Consider the following 18,583-nt stretch of genomic DNA (forward strand, 5'->3'; position numbering starts at 1 on the left):
TTTTCAATAAACAAAACATAACATACATGGTTGAAGCCTCCTAGCTGAAATCCTGCAAAGTTAAAAGCAAGCAAGGCAGAGAGCTTAAAAGCGCTTTGTTTGCATTGGGAAAACCCAATGCAAAGAGTTTTTAAGCTCTCTGCCTTGCTGGGGATGGGGGTGTTGAAGCCCTCTTGGCATGCCAGCTCTGGAAACCCTGGGATGCTCAAGTGTGTGGGAGTTCCACAGGCTAGAGAGTGTTTTTGCATATACATGGAACCCCTGGAACCAAACTCCTGCACAAGTTGTCATCATATAGTATTGTACTGCCAGAGTAGCACATTACATGCTAACGTTTGATACACAGTATTTGTAAGAGGGCACAAACAATCTGTATCCAGGTGTTTCTGACATTTAGGCCTCTTCCTCTTCTCTTCTATGAACATCCAATGCTCACAACAACGACTGACACTGGCATTTAAGATCTGACTTCCCTCTGAAATGTCTTCATGAAACACTGTAGACATATTTAAGTTGCTCAGCAGCTGCATTCTCCATGGGCATCCATTCCTCAAATGTCAGCCACAATTAATCTTGTACCTAAGATAAAGAGAGTAACATTAGCAGTGCCTCAAAAGGAAGTTATCAGAAAACTATTATTTGCTCAGGGACAGTCATGAATGGGTGTGCTTTGATGCAGATAACAAACTCAAAATACAGGCTGTATAAACTACGATGGTCTACTTGGAAAAAGTGTTATTTTACAGTCACAAGCGGGCACATGATCCTTAAGGGATAGAAGAGGCTTCCTCTAAAACAGCACAGCCAAACCCAAAAATATTAGACACTCAAGGATCCTTATTAGGTGCAATGTGGTTGCTGAAAGCCTTATTCTGCTCACTGCTAATGAGCTCAGCTCCGCATTGGGAGAAAGCCGGCCGGTGAGGAGCCCCCCCCCCCCCCCCAGTGGCAGGCTCAATGAGCGGCAGGCTCAGCTCCGCACCGGGCGGCTTTCTCCCGGCTTGGAGCTGCCCAGCATATTAGGCGACTGGGCTTCTAAGACAAATCCCCAAATTGCAGCTGCTAATGGGGGGGTCGTCTAATACGCCCATAGGGACATGGGTGGTGCTGTGGGTTAAACCACAGAGCCTAGGACTCGAATCCCCGCAACGGGCTGAGCTCCCGTTGCTCGGTCCCAGCTCTTGCCAACCTAGCAGTTCGAAAGCACGTCAAAGTGCAAGGTAGATAAATAGGTACCGCTCCGGAGGGAAGGTAAACGGCGTTTCAGTGCACTGCTCTGGTTCGCCAGAACCGGATTAGTCATGCTGGCCACATGACCCAGAAGCTGTACACCGGCTCCCTCGGCCAATAAAGCGAGATGAGCGCTGCAACCCCAGTCGGCCACGACTGGACCTAATGGTCCCTTTACCTAATACACCCAGTCACCTAATATGCTGGAATCTATGGTATATCTTTGCCACGGATGTCTTTTGTTTTTAATTTCATCTTGCTATTTTTCTGCTGTTTTTATTTTATTTCATACATCACCTTGGGACGTATGTGGAAGGTGAAAAATAGTAATACTCCCAAGACTCCTGAACAGCATGTCTGAAATCCTGGTCAAAGCTATTAACCAGTTTAAAGTCTACAGATTTCTATGCCACCATTAAGGGCATTCCAGGTATCAGGGCAACAAGTGAACTGAACCCTGACAGCATATTTAACTGGTATTGAATCACCATCCCTAGTGGAGCCTCTTCAAAGCTTGCACTCATATCAGTGACATCTGCATATTCTTTTCCTGAAATGCCATTCACAGCTTGCCTTTTAAAAAAATCTAGTTTTCGGGGGGCCGCTAGGGGCGCCTTGAAAGATGGCCGACAATACCATCTCTCCGGCTTGCACGAGGTAATTAGAGGCTGATTAGGGGGAGTATATCAGTCTCCCTCATTTCCCCAGGGGATGGGAAAATGCTGCCTCGCCCGCGGTTTGCCCATAAATCACCCCCGAGTTTGAAAGAAGGAGGGGGTGGGGGCACTGGGCGGAAAGCCCTTGTGCGAGTCCTGGAACTCCCGGACGCTACTTTCAGGAGCGAAACTGGCTGCGTTGCTTAAGAAGAAAAAAATTTGGAGAAGTAAACACACATGCTTCAAGCGAGGTCAGGAGTGTGTTATCTGCTAAATAAATCTACCACTGAAATGATGAAGCGATGGAATGAAGTGAGGACTATATCAAAGAAACACAACTATGTTGGTATGTGAAACTGAACGGAAAGGGAGGGAACTTTCTGCTTTTTAATATGATTTACCTAACAACCCCCCCCCCTTTAGAAGAACTGCCACAATGACTGACAGCAAGTGAGATGGAAAAATAAACTGTGTGGAAACAAAAACTGCTAATAAAAGGTTTTACTCTGTGGGAGATCTGGAAAGAATGGAGGCTTTCTTGTGCGTAGTTACAAAAGCGATCTGCCATTAAGGGGCAGACCTTGCTGCAAGATTTCCAGTCATAGGGAGTATGAGCCACTGTTCTGTTATCAGGTTGGATCGTAAATTTGAAAGGGCAACAAACCTCCTGGAAAGGCTGATTTATTGTGCATAAGGTCTGTGAAAATTAAAGAACGGACGCTGAGACTGTATTTCATCAGAATTGTCTAAAATGGCGACTGCCGCTTGAACGGACTCTTGGATGGATTTATGTGAGATGAATTACGGGAAAGGATTTCAAAGTTCACACAGAAATATAAACAAAGGTGTTTCTTTTACCTCGCTTGTGGAGACAACTCGGAGGTTATTAAAATTAAAAGGATAATGACAAGGAGATGAGAAGATGGGACTGTGAACATCAAAGCAGCAGAAATACAAGAAGATTGGACTCCTACCGAACTCGAAGCATGGGTACCCCCTACAAAAAAAATAAAATTTGGCTTAGCATTTGGACTTTGTGATTTGAATTGATATAATTGGGAATATGATTGGATAGGATTGGTTTGATAAATGGAATTTTAATAAAAATTATTTAAAAATAAAAATAATAAAAATCTAGTTTATTCTCTCCTCTTCCCTCAGAAATTTGCAAAGGCTAGATTCCAAAACAGGGTGGTTATTTATTTACCCAAACTGAGCAGCCAAGAACTCACCACAAACTTCACTGAAGGTATCAACAATTTAAGTTGTACACTCTATCTGCACCATCTTTAACTTGCAAAAAGTATGCAGTGTTCCTAACATTGCGTCCATCCACAGCTTACCTGTTGTACTATTAGAGTAGAAATCCATGTTGTCCACCAGCACTGCCATGCACCAGGTCACATATTAAAGACCGCTGTCATCCTGCAACAATTAAAACAGGCATGAAAGATTATTCTAGCACAAACTGCCCAAGCCCCTAACCACCCCCAGAAACATAGCAAGAATGCCTGTGTTTGCCAATTAACCTGCTTCAAGCTCTGATGCTTTAAGTTTGAGAGGTGGAAGGTTCACTGGATTGGAATGAACTGGAATGGCTTATGGATTCTCATTTCCTTTCCAATCGTGCTTTTCGTGGTAAATCCACAACCTGACTGGCATGTTTTAAGGATTATAGCAGAACTTTATTTGGAGGTCTTCAAGTCTTACTACATTTCAAGAGCATCTTTTGGACTTCCTGGCTGCACCTGGATCATGACAACTTGCCACAGGTTCTGCTATTTGTATCAAAACTGCCCACCTGACTTGGTACAAAGAAGTTAGGCATCCAACTAAACATCAGGTTTGTATTAACGGCTTGTCTGTAATTCCCCAAGCTGGTATATATTTTGGCTATTTAAGCCAATTTCTGATTTGCTAGCATTTTAATTTCCTAGTATAGTATAGTACAAGCAGTTGTTTTTTTAAATTCTTCCTCGAAACATACTGGGCAAAAAATAACCCCTCCCAACCCTTTAAAGAAATGTTTGTCTACAGTGAGTTGCTTTCTTAGTGTTGCTTTCAAAAGCTTTGTGCCATATACATTTTCATCTAAGATAAGGTTATGTTGAATTTGTAAGGCTTCGCCTAAGGCTATCCAGCAGTTTTTCTATTGGGTGCTGCTTTAAAATTTAAAAGAGCTTCCATTGCCATGATGTACGGCAAAGATGTTCCTTTAAAAATGAGACACTACAGGATTGCAAAAATTTGAAACAGTAAGAGCAAGTACTGTTTTGCAGCTTCTTTGATGGAACTGGCCAAACCTCTTACACATCTGTAGCTTGCTTACTACAGGTTAATAGGTTATTTTGGGGGGTGAGGTTCTTGCAAATTCCCAAATGAAGTATTTAGAAAGGCACAATGTACATTCAGCATTATCTGTATGTCGTTTGGATTTAATGACTGAATGGTATCCTGAATTTTTACACAAGACTAATTTTCTATTTTGGAGCATTGTGTGCATTTCAGCAAGGAGAGGATGTTTTAACATTTTAGTCTGGCACGCATCCCACCACCCTCCAAAAGCTAAAATGGGTTTGCTAGAAAGAAGGCACATGTTTGCATGTGTAGAACGATCCATGGCCATTTTAGATGGCTGCACGTTGTACAGGAAGCCTTAGGGTTGCCGGTTTCATGGATGAGGTGAGAGCGTTGCATTTCAGGGTTAACCTTTACTTTAAGTTACAACACTAGTACACAGGCTAAAAATGTCATACATTAACACCTGCATTCTGAGACAAATCTTAACAATTTTGAAATGAAATTAAAACAAGTTTACTTTCTCCTCACCAAAAAAAAAAAAAATATTAAGTAATGGAGGGGAGCTTAACAAGAAACAATAAAAAAGATAAAGACAAATGTTTCAGTAGTCCTCTGGAGTGGGGATAGAACTTCCACATCTCATTTGTTGGAGGAAAAAACTGATTTGGTCCAGCACTTTTAAAGGTTTCAGTATCTGCTTCGGCCTCCACCTCTATCAGAGCGGCTCCCTCCACGGCCGCCACCTCTGGGTGCTCCGCGGCTGGAGCTGCTGTAAGAATCACGTGGAGGAGCATAACCCCTTTCCATAGAAGGGGTGAGGCCTCTGTCTTGTCTTCCCACACGATCCCGGCCACTTGAGTAGACATCACTTCTGCTGCTTGAGTAACTTTCTCGACTTCCACCATACCCATCTCGGGTGTTCCCATAATCGTCATAGCGACTGCTTCCACCATAAGATGGAGGGGGCCCTCGTGCAGGTGGAGCACTACGTGAGTTACCTGCAGGTTCAATGGTCAGGTAATAGGACAACACGATAAATCATATCACCACAACTTTACATCTAAGTTTAAAAGAATTTGTATCAATGGTGTCTGTTACTCTTTTGTATTAACTAAAAGTTTTAATATACATTTGGCAGGGGAGTATCGGATAGTGAATGAAATAAAGACTGTTTGAAGACGATATTTCTCAAGGCAGCTCTTTTTGGGATTATTCCAGAACAGCTTGCTATTTTTACAACAGAAATTCCACCATTTTTTTTCTCCAGTGATAGATGCAATTCAGAACAGTTGAACTTTTGCTTCGTTAGTTTATGGGAAATGTAATTCAATCATTTTGTTAAAAATGAAGTAACGGTGTATTTTCACTGCAGTGGACAAGCCCAGAATGCCAATTCCCCACTTAAGTAGATGCAGTCTATTAAGTCAAGAGTGAGGCCTATTGAGTTCCTGAAGACCTTCAAAATAAGCACTTACCATAACTCTCATAGGAATTTCTGTATGAGCCCCCACTTGGGTGATCAGAGTAGTCCCGGTCACGCCCTCCACAGCCATCACGATTACTGTAAGAAGAATAACTGCTGGGGTTTAGTACAGGCCATTGCTATAATAATAATAATAATAATAATAATAATAATAATAATAATAATAATAATATATTATTTATACCCCGCCCATCTGGCTGGGTTTCCCCAGCCACTCTGGGCGGCTTCCAACAGAACACTAAAATACAATAACCTATTAAACATTAAAAGCTTTCCTAAACAGGCTGCCTTCAGGTGTCTTCTAAATGTCGAGTAGTTGTTTTTCTCTTTGACATCTGGTGGGAGGGCGTTCCACAGGGCGTGTGCCACTACCAAGAAGGCCCTCTGCCTGGTTCCCTGTAACCTTACTTATCGCAATGAGGGAACCGCCAGAAGGCCCTCAGCGCTGGATCTCAGTGTCTGGGCAGAAAGATTGAGGTGGAGATGCTCCTTCAGGTATACTGGACTGGAGCCATTTAGGGCTTTAAAGGTCAGCACCAACACTTTGAATTGTGCTCGGAAACGTACTGGGAGCCAGTGTAGGTCTTTGAAGACCGGTGTTATATGGTCTCGGCAGATGCTCCCAGTCACCAGTCTAGCTGCCGCATTCTGGATTCATTGTAGTTTCCGGGTCACCTTCAAAGGTAGCCCCACATAGAGTGCATTGCAGTAGTCCAAGTGAGAGATAACTAGAGCATGCACCACTCTGGCGAGACAGTCTGCGGGCAGGTAGGGTCTCAGCCTGTGTACCAGCTGCCCTAGACACAGAATTAACCTGCGCCTCCATGGACAGCTGTGAATCCAAACTAACTCCCAGGCTGCGCACCTGGTCCTTCAGGGGCACAGTTACCCCATTCAGGACCAGGGAGTCCTCCACACCAGCCAGCCCCCCTGTCCCCCCAAAACAGTACTTCTGTCTTTTCAAGATTCAACCTCAATCCATTAGCCACCATCCATCCTCCAACCGCCTCCAGGCACTCACACAGGACCTTCACCGCCTTCACTAGTTCTGATTTGAAAGAGAGGTTGAGCTGGGTTTCATCTGCATATTGATGAACACCCAGCCCAAAGCCCTGATGCTCTCTCCCAGCAGCTTCATGTAGATGTTAAAAAGCATGGGGGAGAGGACGAAACGCTGAGGCACCCCACAAGTGAGAGCCCAGGGGTCTGAACACTCATCCCCCACCACCACTTTCTGAACACAGCCCAGGAGAAAGGAGCGGTACCACTGTATAACAGTGCCCCCAGCTCCTCTAGACGGTCCAGAAGGATGTTCTGGTCGATAGTGTCAAAAGCCGCTGAGAGATCCAGCAGAACTAGGAAACAGCTCTCACCTTTCTCCCTAGCCCACCAGAGATCATCAACCAGTGCAACCAAGGCAGTTTCAGTCCCATAGTGAGGCCTGAATCCCGACTGGAAGGGATCCAAATGGTCCGCTTCTTCCAGGCGTGCCTGGAGTTGTTCAGCAACCACTCTCTCAATACCTTGCCCAAGAATAGAAGATTTGAGACTGGGCGATAGTTGGCCATGTTGACAACATCTAAAGATGGTTTTTTAAGAAGCGGTTTGATAACTGCCTCTTTCAGTGGGTCTGGGAAGGCTCCCTCACAGAGAGAAGCATTCACCACCCCGCAAAGCCCATCACCCAGCTAGCTTTTATAAGCCAGGATGGGCGAGGATCAAGGAGACAGGTGGTTGGTTTCACTCGTCCAAGCAGCCTGTCCACATCCTCGGAGGTAACAGATTGGAATTGATCCCACACAACTTGACTAGATAGGACTCTAGCACTCCCCCGCCCCAGCCCTGCTCCCACTGTGGAGTCTACCTCTTCCCGAATCTGAGCGACTTTATCTGCAAAAAACTTTACAAAATCATTGCAGGAGATCATGTGGCCTGTACTGGGCCCCGATGTAGCAGGTGGTTCCGCTAAATTGCGAACCACCTGAAAAAGTCTCCTGCTGCTGTTTTCTACAGATGCAATAAGAGGCAGTGAAGAAAGTCTTCTCCGCTGTTGCTCCCATTACTTGGTAGGCTCGACACTGAGCTCTAACCTGTGTCTGGTCAGCTTCAGAATGAGTTTTCCGCCACCGGGGCTCTAGCTATCTCAGTGATTGTTTCATTGCCCTCAGATCCGTTGAAAAGCATGGGGCTGTCCATGCAATCGGAGAGCGTGCTTCGGAGCCAAACAGTCGATAGCCCTGGTTAACTCCACATTCCAGCGGGCCACCAGGAAATCAGCTGAAAGACCACCAACATGGGATAAAACATCCCCTACCACTCTTTGGAAACCATTTGGATCCATTAAGTGGCAGGGGCAGACCATCCGAATTGGTCCCACCTCCCTGCAGAGGGGAAGGGTCACAGTGACTTTTGCACAGAGTAAGGTAGACCTTTCACTTATCGGGGTGGTAGTCAGAAGATAGATCTGGATCTATTAGTAGATCAGCAAAGATTTGTGATTCCCAATTATAGCAGCAAAATGTAGAAAGCTTGTGGCAACCATTAAAGGATCTGTACGTAGAACATGAGCGCTCTTCAGTTGAACTCCTGGGCTCAAAATTCTTTAATTCCAAGTACATAATTTACACTAGACTCCTGTTAATAGATTCCTAGGTTTTAGTTCCAAATAAAGTATATTCCAAAAGCCTGAAGTCTGCCCCATCCCTGATAAACATAGATGGTGCTATAGAAAATAATGACATATAGCTTCCCATAGACCTACATTATCCACCTTCACATGGCTGGCTAGTGGCTTTAGAACTGCTTAAAGAAAGCCAACAATTGTTCATTGGTTTCTCTTCTGTAACGTAAGAGGGATACACATGTTCTTGTAGCACCTTAAATATAAACAGATTTAGTATGGCATAAGCTTCCATGCACCACAGTCCACTTCACCTGACACATGAAGTACTATCCTTAGTTGCAAGTAGGTATAAGACTTCAGAAGTGTCTGATGAAAAGGACTGTAGTCCACCAAACCTTCTGGCATAATGAAGCTGCTCAAGGTGCCACAAAACACTTGTTATATTATTGTGCTTATCGTTTGAATCAAGTACAAAGAAGCACACTGCAAACTGAAACATAAGCTTGCCTAACTTGTTGAATGAAATATTAAAAGATTTGTTTGAGAATACACAAAAGTGAACGTTAAGTACCTGTAACCTCTTGAGGGATACTCATCACGTGAACGGGAATGACCATAGTCACGGTAGGCATAATCTCTTGGAGATGGAGTATATTCTTTTTTGTCTCTGGAACTTGCCAATTGAACAATGAGCTTGACTAGCTTGTTAATGGAATATGAGAGATTTGTTCAACAACACACAAAATCAAACATTAGCTACCTGTAGCCTCTTGAGGGGTATTCATCACGTGAACTGAAGTGACCATAATCACGGTAGGCATAATCTCTTGGCGGTGGGGCATAATCTCTTGTTTCTCTGGAGCTTGGATAGTCCCGACTTGAATAGCTATGGAAATGAAAACTAAAGTATTTTTTCCGATAGTGAAGTGCAGGAGCTCCTCATAACAGCTCACAGCCATACGCTCAAGCAGAGTCCTAATGCAGCAGCAGACACCCTACCACAAAGTGGAGGAGACATAGTGTAACATCTAATTAGACTTGGCTGACAAGTCACAGAATACTGAACTTCAAAAGGACCCTGAGATCAGTGCAATTAAAGCGCTGAAGATGATTCAAGAGTTCGGACAAGTTGCAGGTTTCAAATTGAATAAGAATAAAACCAAAGTTTTAGAAAAAAAATTAACAATACATGAAAAACTTAATTTAGAGGAAACCACAGGGCTGAAGTTTGTGAAAAAGGTGAAATATCTGGGTGTAAATATGACTGCAAAAAAACTGAATTTGTACAAAGACAACTATGAAAAGTTATGGAAAGATATCAAAAGGGATTTGTATATCTGGACAAGGTTGAAACTATCTTTGTTGGGCCAAATTTCTTGGGTAAAGATGAATGTATTGCCTAAGCTGTTATTCTTGTTTCAAGTACTTCCTATCATTGATAAGTTGAATTGTTTTAAGGAATGGCAAAATGTATTATCTAAATTTATCTGGCAGGGGGGAAAACCCAGAATTAAATTTAAATTATTAACAGATGTGAAAGAGAGAGGGGTTTCTCCCTGCCAGATTTAAGGATTTACTTTGAAGCTGCAGCCTTTTGCTGACTGAAATAATGGTTTTTATTGGAAGATACAGATTTTTAGATTTGGAAGGTTTTGATAATGTATTTGGTTGGCATGCATATTTATGGTACGACAAGATAAAAACTCACAAAGGATTTAAAAATCATATAGTTAGAAAATCTTTGTACAATGTTTGGATGAGATATAAGGATTTGTTTAGAAAGGAAAACACCCAGGTGGATATCACCATTGGAAGCTAAGACCCATAAAAGGTTGAATATGAAAGACACGTGGTTGAAGTATAATATTTTGATGGAAGTAGGGGACCAATTTAGATTAAAATCTTATGATCAGTTGAAAGATAAAGTAGATGATTGGTTCCAGTACATCCAGATAAATGAAGTGTTTAAAATGGATAAGAAAATCGGTTTTCAAACAGAGAAATTGAATCTGGAAACGGAATTACTAGATACAAAATAAAAAAACCTAAGTAAGATGTGTAATTTATTGCTGGAATGGCATATGAAAGATGAACAAGTGAAATCTGTAATGACTGAATGGGCCAGGGATGTGGGGCACAGTATCATGATGGTGGATTGGGAGAAATTGTGGGAAAAGGGAATCAAATTTACAGCTTGTAACGTATTAAGAGAAAATTTGATGAAAATGATGTACAGATTGTATTTAACACCAGTGAAGTTAGCAAAAATGTATCATACTCATGATAATAAATGCTGGAAATGTAAAGAAAAAGAAGGAACCTTTTATCACATGTGGTGGACGTGCACCAAGGTAAAAGACTTCTGGGAAAGGATTTACAATGAACTGGAAAAAGTCTTGAAAAACACATTTATTAAGAAACCAGAAGCCTTTTACTTGGCATAGTGGGGGGTGAAATCCCCAAAAAGGATGTTACTTTTTTTCTGTATGCCACAACAGCTGCGAGAATATTGCTAGCAAAGAATTGGAAGAAACAAGATTTACCAACTATCGAAGAATGGCAGATGAAGATGATGGACTATATGGAACTTGCCAAACTGACTGGGAGACTCCGAGACCAGAGAGAGGAGACAGTGGAAGAAGATTGGAAAAAGTTTAAGGAATATTTGAAAAAATATGTTAATATTTAAATCTTAGAATAGCTCTGGAAGTGGATATAGGCTGTAGGGTTAGAAATAGAAGCTAGTGTATTTTAAAATAGTATTATTTGTAAATGAAATGTGAATATTTTTATGGTTAAAGTAAGTGTGATGATAAAAAAAATAGTTAGAAATTATGATATATGTAAACTGCTAAAGATGAGTTAAAATGAAAATCAGATGGGGGGACTTGGGGAAGCCCACCTAACAATGTTTAGAAAAAATAAGGATAAGACAAGAATGTTTGTATTGTTTGTTTTTCTGTTTGTGTTGTTTACTTGTGTTATAAAATGATTTTTTTTTAAAAAAAAAAAGACAAGTCACAGAATACTGAACTTCAAAAGGTGGTGTAGCCACTAGCATCTTAAACTTGGGTTGCAGAAACCTGAGTTAACTTCTCTGATTAGCATTTAGCTTTAAATAAGAAATACAACCAATTCTACAATTAATTGCTACAATTTAAATGACTAGCATTAAGTACAAATTCAATTAAAAGAAAGAAAATATCCAGCCACTTTGATTCTCCTCATTCTTCCTTTATGCAGATAACAAACTGTTCATAAACAGTAAACACCGGAAGCCTCATTATCTCATTGATTTGCCAGAACAAATCAATTGTCTGGGACTTCCGGGTTAGCGCGATCGGCTAATGGCGGATTCCCTCCGAGCTCCGGAGGGAATCTGCTCAGCGGGGGCTGGGTGTTGCCGTGCCGGCGACACGGGGACCCTCAAAAACCGCGGGCGCGAATGCCCGGGGACGTGGTGACTCGGCGGGCACCGCTAGCGCCCTCCCAACCCGCGAAGGAGCCTTTTTAAAGGCTACGGAACGGGTGCCGGGGAGCGGCGTGGTGCTGTGAGTCCTTTGCTTCCCCTGCTGAGTGAAGCCGCATGCCATTTGCCGGACAGCGCTGACTTCTTCCGTCTAAAATCCGGACTTAAATTTAAGAACAACAACCCGTGAGTAATTTGGAACCGAACTTTTTAAATTATTTCGTTTATGGATCTGGCACGAGCGGGGGGAGGTGAAAAGAGGACGTCCGCCTCACCCCCATTGTAAACAGTCTAACAGCAAGGTTCTGCCAACTAAGGTTGTGAGAAGAGTTGTTGGTTATTTTTGGTGATTGGATAAAAGATATTAATTCCACGGACTTTAAAAGATCAAGTTATCGTGCTGGAGGGCAAGAGCTTATATGTTTGGATTAAATACCACTTTTCTTGAGACTGGGAGTAATTTGTGAAAGAGCCTGTGGTGGACTTACAGGAAGCCTTTGACAGCTGTCAGTTTAGCTGTCAAGGTCTGGAAAGAACTGAAAGTTTTAACTTTTAGCCGGTTATTTTGATATAAAGTAACTCAAAGCGAAGGAAGATTGATACAAATAACATTGACTTTTGGGTCGGAAGTGAAAGGAATACTAAGTAACAAGAATCCCTCTAGAGGGGATTCACGGACACTACAAGATGGAAATATGTCGGGAAATACGAGCAGAGCTGCAAGAGCTGGTCGTTCTCATGAGAAAGTTGCAAGAGACGTACGAGCAAGGTCATGTTTGGTCTACAAGCCCTTCAAAGTTGAAACCAACAGAAAAGATAGCTACTGAGATGGAAAAGGGCCTGATACTCAAAACACCGGCAGCTGGACAAGAAATGAAATTAAAGAAAGAAGAGGAGGAAAAGACACTTGTTAAACAAGGGACGGCCGAAGTGATACAGAAGACAAATGAGAGCCGAGGACTTATCAAGATGACTTCAAACCCGACCAGAGTGAAAGCTGGACTATCTGGGATGTATGAACTTAAGAAACAAAGATGGAGTTTCACATTTAAACAACTTGACTTGGTTGAAAAAATCACTGACAGTATTGAGAAAGTACTTTTTCGAGTTTGGGTATTTAACATAAAAGATTTCCAAAGAAGCCAGCTGAGAGGGACTGAAGAGGACCTGAGAGCCTCAGACGTAAGGGCACCGGGCTAAAAAGATAGACTTACGGATTTAGGTTTGGGGTCGAAACTGGGGATGGAAAAGGAGGGTTTGGGAGCCCGAAGGGGGCCTGATTTTCACTATGCAGTGTAAAAATTCTCTTTTCTTTTTTTATGTCACTCATTAGTAATAAAACGGGGAATTCGTGGATGGGAACCACGGACAACCTTAGGAAAAGTATTTTTATTTTTATTCTTTATCTCTTCTGCTATCCTATCTTTTTTATATATAAATAAGGTATATAGTTTAAGTGTCTTTGATTAGATTTAAAGTAAATACAACATTGAAATAATGGCTAAAATAAGTGACGATATTAAGGTAAAAACTTGCTGAACAAATATGGGAAATGGAATACAAGAAGGGGAGGCGTGGGGAAGTCCAGAAAAGAAGCTATTGAAAATGGGATCTAAAAGGTGGAACCTTTTTTTCCTTTCCTTTTTCTTTCTCTTTCTTATTTTTTTCTTTTTTCCCCTTTATGTATGTATTTTCGCTATTTGTATCTTTCAGAAATGATAATAAATATTATTTAAAAAACAAAAACAAAAAACAAATCAATTGTCTGGTTGTCCTGACAGATGGGACACGCCCAGTCCAAAAAATGTCCCAGATGTGCTCCCCCTACACCCTTTCCATTAAATCACTGCTTCTGCAATCAAAATGCAGTAGGTTCAATAATTAAGTTCCTTGATCTGAAAAATATCCAACAGAGTTTGATTTTACCTGTCTTTAGTACTGTAACCATCATCTCTTGGAGACAGGTAGACATCTCTTCGTGATGGCAGTGGTTCTCTCCGTGGCGGTCCTCCATAACCGTCTCTACCACGTGAGAGGGGTGCTTAAGTAATCAAGCAAAAAATGAAATATTTTTGAAATAAAGCCTTCTGAAAACAAGGTATTAGTAGAGAAAGTTGTTCCCACCATGAGCTAAGACCACACCATACTGAATCAAACTTTTCTGTGGTGGTTTAAGTTCAATACAACCTCTATCAGCAAGATGAAGAGATAGCAAAGTCCTACATTATACTGAAAGAAAGGTTGCTTTCAGTTCTTCCAAACAGAGGCCTAGTCAAACTAAGCATACATCAACAAGGGCTGACTAGTGAGTATTTAGCCCATACTCTACAACTCAAGAATCCTTTTCCAATGTGTTGCATAGGACTCACATGTGGAGATATGCTGAAAACCGAAGTCATCCAGCATAACTAAGGAGTGTCAATTCATACCTCTTAATCCAGCAAGGGGTATCTGCCCTAACACAGAGACACTAGCGGGGACTTGCTCCCAACATAGCACTGCTGGAGGGTCCTGGAAGCAGCACAACTAACTTGCTATTTCTGAGTGCCAGTAAAACTCAGCACAGTTGTAAAAGCCTTTCTCCAACCACCACAGATTTGTGGATCCATGCAATGGACAATAAAAAAATACTTTATTACATTTACATGCTGTTTGGCATCAAAGTGATTTAAAAAATTACCTCTGCCTCCCATTCCACTACTGCTACGAACAGGTCCAGAAGGAGCAGGTCTTTTAGGTGGTGGGCCACCGCTACGTGGGGGTGGACCCCTTTTCATCGGTAGAGGGCCTCTAGAAGAACCTAAAAGAGCAGCAATGTTCCAGCTAGATAGCAGAAACAGGATTCCTCAGACAGTTCTGCCTCACTAGGAGCACAATGTACCACTGTGGCAGTACCCATGATACACACAGAATATTCTACACTGTCCCTTCCCAGAGAGAATGTCATTTGGAACAGAACTGATTCTCAGCAGCTCTTTCCGATAATTTGAATAACTATGATTTTACCGTTCTGTTTTCATGAATTTGTTGTTTATTTATTTGCTGCCGTGTTTGTTATTACAGGGATTGCAATACTTGTTTTTAAATGTTACTGACACCGATTAAATAACTTTTGCCTAAACTTGCAAAATTTCAGTTAAGGCAAATTGCCAATTTGCTTAACATGAGATTAATCCCTGGCCCAATTTCCAAAATACACCTCAATGTTTTTAGCAAGCCTACAAGTTTGCTAGCTTCATCTCTATACTTCATCCTGTGAAATAGCAGGACGACAATCTTTTCCCAAACTTCCAAAAGGGGTAAGATAACCACCAGAAATTCATCATTTGTATTGTGTCTAGAGCTGGGCGATATATTGGTAAATTGTCTGAAACCAGTATGGCATTCAGATCGCAGTATCTGTTTCAGATATTTTTAGGGGCTTCTTGCCCGTCAGCCAAGAAGTTTAAGGCAATATGGGGCCTTACGTAACTGCAGGGCATATGTATCTAGGCTGTTTATTCCTCCCCTAAGGTGGAGAGAAGCGGCAGCTAAGATATATCATGATGTTTGGAATGTAGCAGTATAATGCAATATTTAGCTGCTGATATATAAAATGTTGAAAACCAGACACTGCAAAGTCCTAATTGTGTCTTGATTTTGAGAGTAGGCTGTAAACCAGCATTCTCTATGCAGTGTCTTGTATGCTGCCCAATTACACATGGGAAAACACACATACCCAAATAACTCCCTCTTGAAGGGGGACCCCGTGTTCCACTTCCACCTCTTCCGCCTCTCAAACCTCTTGGAGGACCTCTGCTCCTTGGAGGGGGAGGGGGCCCACGTCTACCGGTTTCAAAGGATGGCTTGGTAGCTTGTTCAACTTTAATTGATCTTCCGTCTAAAGACTGAACAAAGGAATCTAACTTAACATTAATTGCAAATGCTTCTTTTTGTAGGACAGAGAGCCTCAGTTCTTATCCCTGCTGTGGTTTCTAGCAAATACGTTTGGTTTTGTATTATGCAGATAAAAAACATAATTTTAAAAATGAATATATTGCTTTAACCCCACTTTGTAAACCACTCTAGGATTTAACCAACCAAGGTGAACTTAAAAATTGAACACCCATATTCTACAGCTACATGCTTTCAGTATGCCAATCTTATTTGTTTACATACAATTCTTCTAGATCTTTAGTTTCCAAGTGCATTCAAACCAATTTTCAGAAGCAAAGGTTTTGCCATGATGTGCCTATTCGTTTCTGTTTTGCCACTGAGCAGCTGCTTAGTCACAAGGCTGTACCTATGTACAGAAATTGGGTTTGTACTGAGATTGTACTGACATGCTGCCCAGTGGTGTTCACAGAAAGGGGGAGGATGTTAAGTTTCTGTTTTGCCACTGAGCAGCTGCTTAGAGTCACAAGGCTCTGTTTACATTCCAGAGACAGTCCAGACTGTTGGAAGTCTCACGGGAGACTAGAGGCGGATGTGACGTTGGTGGTTTCCTGTTTCCTTTGTTCCTTTGTTTCAGTTGCTCTCTGCTTTCATGGAGAGAGGATGTATATTTCTTTGCTGTCTGCGTAGTAAGAAATAAAGCATAGCATGTAGCCATAAATCTCATCACTTCTGCTGCTTTGATACTCTGCTTAATGTGGGAACGTGCCTTGGAGCCTTATTAAAGGTTCAGGTCGTTAAACACGTTGGGAGGCGATTCCAAAGGACTCAGGGGAAGAAAATGAGCTTTATCAGCTTGGCCGAGCAGAGATCCCGACAGTGCATGTTATTAAAAAGTAACAGTCACTACAGGTATTTTCTAGAAATAATTGATTGAGCCATCACAATCAGGAAGCAATGCTGTATTATTTAGGCAGTTCTTGAGACATCCAGTTTCATTCTTAATTTAAGAGTAGCCCATAGAATGCCCATACTAGCATGCTTGAAGAAAATAAGCCATAAGGCTTTATTTGTCTTAAAGCTAACCCTTAACATCCTTAAACAAATTCCCTTAGCATCCCTAAATGCTATTACCCAAGCATTCACTCCATTATAACACATTGCTGAACTTGTCTCATTAACTGAATAAAAGCAACTCTGTCAACCAATCAATCCAATCACCCTCAGCTTGACACTCTGCAATTAACACATTAGTTCCTACCTTTCCATTCATATCTCTGGCAGCATCCTTGGCATCTGCTGGACTCTCGAAGGTAACAAAAGCAAACCCTCTTGATTTGTTGGTTTCACGGTCTTTCATAAGGAGAACTGAAGAAAGACAAAAGTGTTATTCCACTTTCATCTTAGAATGGTGCATCCCAAGTTGTACACAAGCCTGCTCAGAACTTCTTAGAGGACATATAAGCTCTATCACTTCAACTGATCAAAGCTGTAAAATTCATTAAAGCAGACCTTTAACTTAATATTATGCCCTAAAAAGGCTGTGTGCTTACCCTCTACTATATGGCCATATTTGCCAAAGACAGATTCAAGAGCCTTCTCATTAGTCTCTGTGTTCAGCCCACCAATGAACAGCTTGCCAGGACGATCTGCTTCAACCATTTTGACACAGCAGTTTGGGATCTGGAACAACACACATTCAACTTGAAATGGGAGAAGCTTGGGTCCTTTGGAAATATTTGACAAAACAACAGGATAAATCCTCAGACAGCAATATGCAGATATTGGAAAATCTGATTAGGGCTTGATGGTCCTTATCAGCTTGTCCATGCCCTTATAGTTGCTAAACAGAAATGGCAGCATCCTTTTTGTGGTGACCAAGGCCTTGCTTAAAAAGGTAAAGGGACCTCTGACCATTAGGTCCAGTCGTGGCTGACTCTGGGGTTGCACGCTCATCTCGTTTTATTGGCCAAGGGAGCCGGCATACAGCTTCTGGGTCATGTGGCCTGCATGACTAAGCCAGTTCTGGCGAACCACAGCAGCACACGGAAACGCCGTTTACCTTCCCGCCGGAGCGGTACCTATTTATCTACTTGCACTTTGGCGTGCTTTCGAACTGCTAGGTTGGCAGGAGCAGAGACCGAGCAACGGGAGCTCACCCCGTCGTGGGGATTCGAACCGCCAACCTTCTGATCGGCAAGTCCTAGGCTCTGTGGTTTAACCCACCACGCCCCTAAGGCCTTGCTTAAAAGCATCTAATTGAGAACAAATATTGACACTACAAACACATTGCCCCAAAATACAGAACAATGGCCCTTTAATTACTACCTGCAAGCAAAAGCTCTAATGCAAGAAACTGTTACAATTTTTTACAAAAGAAAAGCAAACCTACTTTAAGATAAGGAAACATTCACAGGGAAATAAAATACAACAGCTCCCCTATGATTTTTCAAAAACTGAAAAAGGTTGAAAATGCACCACAGTGGTTACTACAAAGGGAGCCGTCTCCCACATGGATGTTTATTTATTTATTTTGCTTTTTGTGAACTTTACTGAAATTGATTAATAGCAAAACATTATTTTGTATGTTATGTCCAAATATACAAATAAAAATCCGTTCAAACTTATACAATTCCTTTCACCATACATTATTATTCATATACATAAGACTTCCCATCACCCCCACTGTATTTACAGTTTCTTTTTTCTGTTGTACTAATAGTTGTTACTTTGTTCTTTCTATGTTATCTTATACTTCCTTACATCTTTTTGTATCCATTTTCATTATCTTTGCTATTTTACACAGAAATATCCCACAGGGATATTTAAGTCCGCCCCCCACCTGAATTTTTCCCCCCATTAAAAGGAAGGCGGGGAAACTACTTAGCCCTTTTATTGAGACAAGGAATACATTCAGAATTCTACCGAACAGTTCACTAAACAAAAAT

The 18,583-nt window shown here is 41.7% G+C and overlaps 1 protein-coding gene across 3 annotated transcripts; it reads right to left on the minus strand.

Annotated features, from left to right (window-relative positions):
• Positions 1 to 284: 284 nt before the first annotated feature.
• Positions 285 to 17,314, minus strand: LOC310835949 (RNA-binding motif protein, X chromosome-like). 3 transcript variants are annotated; one of them, XM_083720913.1, is made up of 10 exons: positions 17,189 to 17,314; positions 16,897 to 17,003; positions 15,481 to 15,649; positions 14,443 to 14,562; positions 13,689 to 13,803; positions 9,054 to 9,179; positions 8,865 to 8,966; positions 5,663 to 5,748; positions 3,230 to 5,185; positions 285 to 579 (listed from the first exon to the last, which is right to left on the minus strand). In XM_083720913.1, exons 1-9 carry the CDS (start codon positions 17,295 to 17,297, stop codon positions 4,875 to 4,877), a joined length of 1,245 nt encoding a protein of 414 aa, XP_083577039.1. In that variant the 5' UTR covers positions 17,298 to 17,314; the 3' UTR covers positions 285 to 579; positions 3,230 to 4,874. The 3 variants fall into 3 exon arrangements, with proteins under 3 accessions (XP_083577039.1, XP_083577041.1, XP_083577040.1); XM_083720915.1 differs by lacking the exon at positions 8,865 to 8,966; XM_083720914.1 differs by lacking the exon at positions 8,865 to 8,966 and having other exon boundaries at positions 5,663 to 5,763.
• Between the last annotated feature and the right edge of the window lie 1,269 nt (positions 17,315 to 18,583).

This window comes from Podarcis gaigeae, assembly GCF_964106915.1.
Source record: "Podarcis gaigeae genome assembly, chromosome: W".
Classification (NCBI taxonomy): domain Eukaryota; kingdom Metazoa; phylum Chordata; class Lepidosauria; order Squamata; family Lacertidae; genus Podarcis; species Podarcis gaigeae.